At 42.1% G+C, this 8303-nt stretch overlaps 1 protein-coding gene across 1 annotated transcript; it reads left to right on the forward strand.

Annotated features, from left to right (window-relative positions):
• The first annotated feature begins 230 nt into the window (after positions 1-230).
• Positions 231-7698, forward strand: rassf8b (Ras association domain family member 8b). Its single transcript, XM_070853770.1, has 8 exons — positions 231-345; positions 2437-2787; positions 2957-3162; positions 3472-3675; positions 3960-4034; positions 4531-4653; positions 5373-5499; positions 5995-7698. Exons 1-8 carry the CDS (start codon positions 234-236, stop codon positions 6108-6110), a joined length of 1314 nt encoding a protein of 437 aa, XP_070709871.1. The 5' UTR covers positions 231-233; the 3' UTR covers positions 6111-7698.
• Positions 7699-8303: the final 605 nt, after the last annotated feature.

Genomic DNA, 8303 nt, shown 5'->3' on the forward strand with positions numbered 1-8303 from the left:
AGGAAATAACTAATTGAACCATGAAGGTTGAGGCAATGAAGGGCTGATGAAGCTAACAGGTGCTAAATGATCTGCCGTGGAGCTGAGGAGAACAACCATGTGAACAAGAGTTTTGTCTAAAATTTAAAACAGTGTAACACAGTTAATTGCACTGAACATTGTTTTCTCTTTTTACCTTTAAGGATGGACAGTAAAACATTATTAGCACCCCCGTGTGGTGTGGAGGCCTCTGAATGAAGGCCATGGAGCTGAAGGTTTGGGTGGACGGAGTGCAGCGCATTGTGTGCGGGGTCACAGAGTTCACCACATGCCAAGAAGTGGTCATTGCTTTGGCACAAGCCATCGGTAAGCTCACAACTACTTTCTGCAATATAAGAAACAGTGTGCTCAGCTCGTGCTCACAGATGGTGGATTCTCAAAAAAGATCATATATTAGAATATGAGCCATTACAGTGTGTTATGATTGGTTATATGATGGGGAATTCACAGCCTGATCTAAGCACACAAAATGTTCAGGGGAAATCCATGTAGACAGCCAATAACAAGACAAAGACCACCACCATAAAAGAGTAGATTTAACACTGTGAAGTGAAATCCTCTCAAAATCGCTCCTGTGGTGAAAAACCTAAACTAAGGTGGAGTAAATGATATTTTGTCACACACAAATCCCTGTGGGGATTTTCTGTGATGTGGATTGTCCAATGTTGGCCAGACAGGTTGTCAGACACACTGGAGGTGATAAATTGCAGGAAAATGAAAAGTGACTAGAGGGCACAAAGAGATTTTCACCACAAATGGGCTCCACAAAACGAGATGAGTCATGCTGCAGACTTTGGTTTATTTGCGTGCTGTACAACTTTAGAGAAATAAGTTGACACTCTGTTAGTCATTTCATGGATTGTATTGTACATTTAGCTCTGTGAATCCATAAGAATATGATTTCCTCAGACTTGTGCTGTTTTTAAAATGGACAGATCTACAGGGGCTTCTCACTAAAGCCCACAGATAGATTTAGCTCAGAGTTGAAACACATTTAACAGTGACAGTGTAGCAAGAGTTATGGCGCTCACTGTCCTTTTGTGCGCTCTGTGCCTTTTGTCCAGGACAGGGCACTTTGATGTGAATGGCTGTAGTGATGAATGTGCCTCTTTTACAAGGACTCTTACTGTGCAGGGGAAGGGTGAGAGTAGGATGCATACTGGTTCACTCTTATCTACATGTGTGCAGGCAAGAATGTAGGTACACACACAAAGAGCTGTTAACCATTGAGCGTAGTGCTTTTCCCAACACCAGCACTGTTTATTGAGTTGAATTTTCTCACTGTAAAAGTTCTTTGAAAACTACTGATGCTGTAATCGTGGGAAAGCTGAGAATGAATTCAATGTATCAATTCAGTCTTTTGGCTCTTAATTGGACTTTGAACTTTAACATTTTTGAAAGCGTGCTTGCATGAGCATCTTACCACTGGGAATTTACGCCAGGACAACACACACAAATGGTATAAAATCAGACAATAAATGATGCAAGTTACTTTACAGGCTATAAATCAGGGTGTTGTCAACATAACAATGAAAGTGAATAGTGTTGTTTGTGACAGTGTCCAAGGTGGACCAAGAATAGATCCTTGGGGAACACCACAGGTCACAGGGACCTCACAAGGAGTCAAAAGGAGCTGGAAAACTGATTATATTTCATCTATTTATCTACAAACCACACCAATCTAATTGTAAACAACACAAGCACTTAATTCTACCATGGCCAGACAAAAAACATGTAACATAAATTCAACAGTAAAATCTTAAGGCCAAATCTACATCCCTGCAAACTACATTCAAAAATCACATTCATCCACCTAAACACAACAACGACTGGAGCCATTAATCCAGTAAATTTTAGAGTAAATCGTTTTCTTTTTCTTTACCTTAGGAATGTTTGTTTGGAGATACTCAATGTAAAATCCAGCGATTCATGACTGAGTATCTTGAAGACAAACTACTGTATGTTTAGGGTATCAAGAGGATGAGAAATATAGTATACAGTCTAAAATACCAGGACCAGCAACCTCCTTCACAACTTAGAGATAATTCAAAGGACAGAGCAGAGTTTCGGCTTTTAATAGTGTCTAAAGTGCACTTGGAAACAATAAGTTGGCACAGACCGACAGTGTACAGGAAGGAATCTGGGCTCAGGACAGATCTGGACAATGTCATATGCTTTAGCTGTAAAGGAACAGTATTAGTCCCCCAAAACTTGGTTTCAAATCTTAAATAAGAAGCAATCAGAGTTAATTAAGCAGCAACAAAATAACAAACGATCACACAGCTGTCATCACGTTTTGATTCAAATGTTCATTAATCCCTATTGGTGCATTGAAATGCATGACACCACCTGTTTCTGCAATTAAGCACCACATTCATTGTTTTTATTTTGTCCCAGGACGCACAGGCAGGTATACTTTGATCGAGAAATGGCGTGACACAGAGCGCCACCTGGCTCCGCATGAGAACCCTGTGGTGTCGCTCAACAAGTGGGGTCAGTATGCCAGTGACGTGCAGCTCATTCTTCAGCGAACTGGCCCGTCTGTTAGCGAGCGGCCAACCTCTGACGGGCAGGCTCGCGTCCCAGAGCGTGGCTTCTACCGGCAGAGTCTGCCACCTCTGGCCAAGCTCCGCCCATCAGGGACAGACCGCTCGCTCAAACGAAGGGAACCCAAACGCAAGTCTCTGACCTTCACTGGAGGGGCCAAAGGTCTGCGGGACATATTTGGGAAAAGCAGAAATGCTGAAGGTAGTTTGTTCAGTATATTCATGCTTACTGCTGTGAGTGATGCAGCACTGTGTCTACTGTCAAATGTCCTGTTTTCTCTGTCCTCATTCCTTCCTTCCCTCACTTCCTCTATGCTTTTACTTTTAAACAATCCAACCACCACCCTTTCATCTCCCACCCATCCATCCAGCCAAAGTGCCCCAGCAGCGTGGTGTGAGTCTGAACCTGAGCAGAGTTGGAGGTGTTGGAGTAGCATCTGTACCAGGGAGTCCTGCCAGAGAGCTGAGCCGACTGGTGCAGCTGCAGAGAGACAAGCTCCAGGCCTTGGAGAGCCGTCTGCTGGGCTGTGAGGCTGAGCTACGAGACTGGGAGGAGGCCACCGGCGAGGCCAATGAAGTGAGTAAACCACAGCTGACTGTTACTTACAGGAAAAGATTATGTGTGCCCATAACACCTGCACTCTAAATCCTTATGTCCTCCAAAATATTAAGTTTTATGCTGCATTCACAGACAGATACATAGTGGCAGGCAGTCTCTGCTCTGACTGGACAGTTGTTTTCTGACGTACCTCCTGTACTACACTTGGTGTAGTTCATTCCCTGCTGCAGCTTGCATCATCTTTTATTCCTTGTATTTTCTTTAAGTATTTTATATTCTCTTTGGGCAAAGGAAGTTTTGAAACTGAATCATTTTTCCACTCACCAGGTAGGGAACTTGGAGGAGGAGATTCTTCTTTTAGAGCAGCAGGTGAGGAGGAACGATGCAGAAATGGAAGAGGACGAGTTCTGGCAGAACGAGCTGCAGATCGAGCAGGAGAGCGAGCGGCAACTCCGGCAACAGCTAGCCGAGCTGCAGGGCCACGTGCGCGACTGCGAGGCCAAGCTTTCAGAGTACTTAGCACGCATACAGGTGAGCTTGGCATCACACAGAAGCCACCTGAATCAACCCGATGATGTTTTATTGAGTTTATAAACGGCATGAAATATATTTTTTCTTTCTCGTACAATCTCACTGTGGACTTTCACCCACAGATGCTGGTAAAACAAAAACAAGCAGCGTTGAACTGAGGAGTAAATTGTGAAATTGAACTAAGACTTCCTGCTGCATAAAACATTTTTGATTACTGTTGGTTTCCTGTGAGGAGTGTTTTCATACCAGTTTTCAGAATATTTATTACCTGTCATGATATGCAGAGCATGGATGCAGGCCTGGAGCAGGAGAGGCTGCAGCAGGAGGCCGAACTCAACCAGAGAGTCAATGAGGAGGAGGTATATACCGCAGTCTGTGTCAGTATCCAAAACAGGGGAATGTAGTTTGAACTGCTAAGATCTCATCCACTTGTGTACAAATCTGTCAGTTCCCTATCAACATCAGTTCTACTTTGTTAAAAGCCTTAATAGCAAATCTTAACATGCTGAACTAAGATGGCAAAGGTAAGCATTCAGTTCAAAGCAAAGCTGTGCTTTTGTATAGCCTCACAGCTTTCCATCTCCAGTTACAGCTGTACAATAACTTCAGCTGTCCACATCTGTTCCAATATTATATGTGTATAGAATGTATAGCTACAAAGTGGTCAAATGCTGAAGTCTTACTACTTAAGATGAGCACAACTCATAGCACTGCATTGTTGTTCAAAGCAAAGGAAGCCAAATTCTGAAGTTCTAAACACATCAAAGCATGAAGGGGACCTCCTACAATGAGGATTAGTAACTTTTACCCATCGCTCTCTTGGCTTTCTCTCTTCACTTCCACTCTGGATCTCAGGTGCAAGCCCAGCTGGAGAAAGTGAGGGCTGAGCTGGAAAAGCAGAGCCAACACACAGCACGGCTGGAGAGCAGCTGCAGGGCGTTGGAACGCTCACTTGGCCAGTCCGGCAAGAGATTACAGGTCAGCTCAGATCCTACTGTTCAGTATTTTTATTTTGTTTTTTTTACACTGTAGCCTCAAACCCCTCAGGAATTTGAAGCACCCTTGGCAGATCCCAGTATGTGAGGAGGATGCTGAGGGAGTTTTATTTTAGGAAATGTTTTAAAAATGCTCATTAAAATGTTTGCTAACTTTTGGCGCTGCTTTGTGCTTGAAAATCCAGTCCTCAGCACACAGGTGGAACCATCTCAATCTAAGCTCATTAAATTGTGGGCATTCAAGTGAAGTTTAATCTGGCTTGCAGGGATGTGCATTGGTTCCTTGCCTGTGTGCGTCCTGGTATAAAGCAAAGTGCTCTATGTACAGACGAAGTCCAGCAGGGTGTGGGACACATGAGGTAATGAGAAGGGGAAGGGAGGGAGGGTATTACAGCATTCTTCGCCTGATTAGAGAGGGGCCTGAATAAGTACACAATCCCTCGCCTGCAGTTGCGTAACCATCTGGGAGTTAACTCTTCTCTTTAGCTGTCTCATCTGGGTTATGACGTCTGGAGAGATCCTGTGCATCTTCATTGTGTTCCACGTATTAAATCCACCACAGTTACAATGCAAATATGTAAATGTAGTTAATTTGAAGGGAAAAAAGATCCAATTTAGGTACAACAGCTGTATACATATGTCTGCTGTTTACAGCCTACTGTGGGCATAGATTCAATTGTCATTGTGTGTCTACTGGCACAGGAGAAGGAGCAGGAACTGGAGCAGCTGACAAAAGAGCTACGACAGGTCAACCTGCAGCAGTTCATTCAGCAGACTGGTACCAAGGTCACAGTGCTGCCTGCCCAGCCTACAGGAGAAAACAACAACGGCACGTATACACACACTCACATATGCATGGACGTGCATGTACACACCAACAGAGACTCTCTGGCTTGTCATATACTTATCACCTTGTTAAAAAGTTCAGTTTTAAACACATTTTAACTAAGATGCTTTACACACAGCATTGTCTTCACGTGTGTGCACACAGTGCCTCCTTGTGGTCATCCTGGGAATGACAGGTTAGACTGTAGACATGAGCTGCTGTGACAAAACTGTTGTGCCATAAGAGCTTAAGTCTGTAACCCCATTACATGGACCAAATCACAAACGTCTCTAAAAATACTGCAAGACCCACACAGTAAGTCAACAGGAAAATCCTATTTTCATACTAAAAAGGAAAAAGAAAAACCCCACAGAAAGTTTTAATGACATACTACTCTTTCTCAGTTCTCTCCTAAATTATTTGCAAATAAGCTCAGTGGCCGATGATGTCAGATTGTCATATCAGTTTTTTTTGGTTTTGTTTTGTTGCTTGCTACAGAGGTGGAGTCTGGCTCTCTGAAACGACTTGGCTCTTCTCGTCTCTTACCCAGCGACCTTCGCACTCTTCAAAGCACGGCGTCCTCCAGCCTCAACCCTGAAGGCATCTACGTTTGACCCCAAACTATCCAGGAGACGTTATTTGGGCGGCACAGAGGCCTGATGTTATCTGGACCGTGTCTGTGACCGGAAAGCCCATGAATTGTTCTACCGAACTGCGGAAGTGCTATTGAGCAAGGCTCCGAAACAAACCCAGCTCTAGAAACACCATTAATGTGGAAGATGTTGAGAAAAACATTACATGAAGGACAAGCGGGGTGTCATAAGGAATTTTCATCTATTTTGCGTCTTTTCTGCACTGCCTCCTCTTCCATCTTACTAGGACTGAGACTCAAACTGATGTCAATGTCCATTTGCAAAGTAACATTTATTCTACTGTCTGTACTCCAATGGGTGAGTGAAGATGTTCTCAGAGTAAAAAAAAAAAAAATCAGCCAGCAGATGTTTTTTTGCTGACTGAGGATGCTTCATCCAAACTGTGCAGATACACTTTATTTTTATGTTGTAAATCATGAACAGGAGAAAAATTCTGGATGCAAAGTTTGGACACACGTAAACATCATCCATGCACGAGCATGAACAACCATACCTGTGCTATAACCACAGCCATATCTGATTGCCTTACTCTGGTGTTTGAAACCCAGACGTCATTAAGTCTAATGTCAAAGCAGAACTCAAGGTAGCTACTGAACTATGCGCCATATAAATCTGAAAAAACACTCGGCACCAATTCAGGTGATGCATAGTTGTGGTAACTGATGTCAGTATAATTCAACATTGGCTCAATCCTTTTTTTTCAAATAAGTTTGAGTTATTGGTTGAGAGAATAGATAGAATAACATAATCAACTATTGGGCAGTTTTGGTGAAATAATTTGGATGTGAAATGTGAATGGAGCGATGAGCAATGGCCTTTGAGCCTGTAATGTAAATCCAGCCTGGAAGATTTGCCATCAATGACGTCATACCCAATCAGACCACCAGGTGGCGACAAAACATACATTTAGACAGGTGAAAGTTAACTGTGTGAAAGTTCCTCCAGGTCTGATGTCACGTCTTCATTCATTTTCATGGGTCAAATGTGATTCAGTGTATAATCTGAGGTGCCACTTAGATCGTTGGCCAAGTGTTTGATAAAGCAGGGACACACACACACACACACACACACACACACATATATACACACACACGCACACACACTCTCTTCTGAAAACACATCTCACACCCATACTCTATTCTTTTGTCTAACCTCCATCTGAGTTTTAACATTTAAATGAAGTAAAGATGTCTCATATGAACCAAAGCTTGTGTGGAAAACATTAATAGTTAGTTGAATGTACTTTTTATATGTGTGCGACTTATGCCCATGAAGCGTAACGACTTGAGTCAAATAGGAGTTGCATATATTTTTCATGGTTTTCCGTTGTTCAGTGTCAGATGGTTCAGCTCTGTCACACAGAAGAAGCTGACAGTAAAACTCAAACAACATTTTTTCCCTAGAGGCTAAAACACTTTAGAAAATTGTAACTGTGATTCCACACGTGTGGCTGTTGCTGTATTTAGCCATTTGAAACTGTTCATTTAAAAGAACTTGCTGTGTTTGGGGGATGAAACTGAACTCAAATAAGAGTCAATAAATGTAAAATAACTTCAGAGTCTGTGGTTGCATAAAAAACCTTTGAAAGTTCAAAGTTGTGAATATGTTGAAAAGATTTGCAGTTGTAAAAAAAACGAGTGTGGCTCTGCGCTGAGTTTCACTCACAGTTTGAATCTGCACTCAAATGTTCAGTTGTTTCTGAGTCTTTGTGCAACCTCACCTTTTAGTATAATTCATGCACACATTTCAGTGTTGGAAAATAATTAAGTACATTTACTCAAGTCCTGCTCTTGAGTACAAATTTGAGGAACTTGAAGAATTCCTTTTTAATGCTCCATTATAGTTCCACTCAACTACATTTCAGAGAGAAATATTCTACTTACACACTCTACTTTTTTTAAAGCCTTAGTTACTTTACAGACTCAGATTATTAATGTAATCAACACATAAACTATGATGTCTTGTTATAGATTAAGCTACCCAGCATTATATAAAGTAGTTTAAATTGGCGACACCTTTACTAGCTGCAACAGAAGTGATGTGCACCATAAAGTATCAGTACTATAATCCTTTGATATATTAAATGATAATATCAAGTAAATGGCCATTCCACATAGGCAGTACTTTTACTTTTAGAATGCAGATTTCTGCTGA

The sequence above is a fragment of the Pempheris klunzingeri genome, chromosome 22 (genome assembly GCF_042242105.1).
Source record: "Pempheris klunzingeri isolate RE-2024b chromosome 22, fPemKlu1.hap1, whole genome shotgun sequence".
Lineage (NCBI taxonomy): Eukaryota > Metazoa > Chordata > Actinopteri > Acropomatiformes > Pempheridae > Pempheris > Pempheris klunzingeri.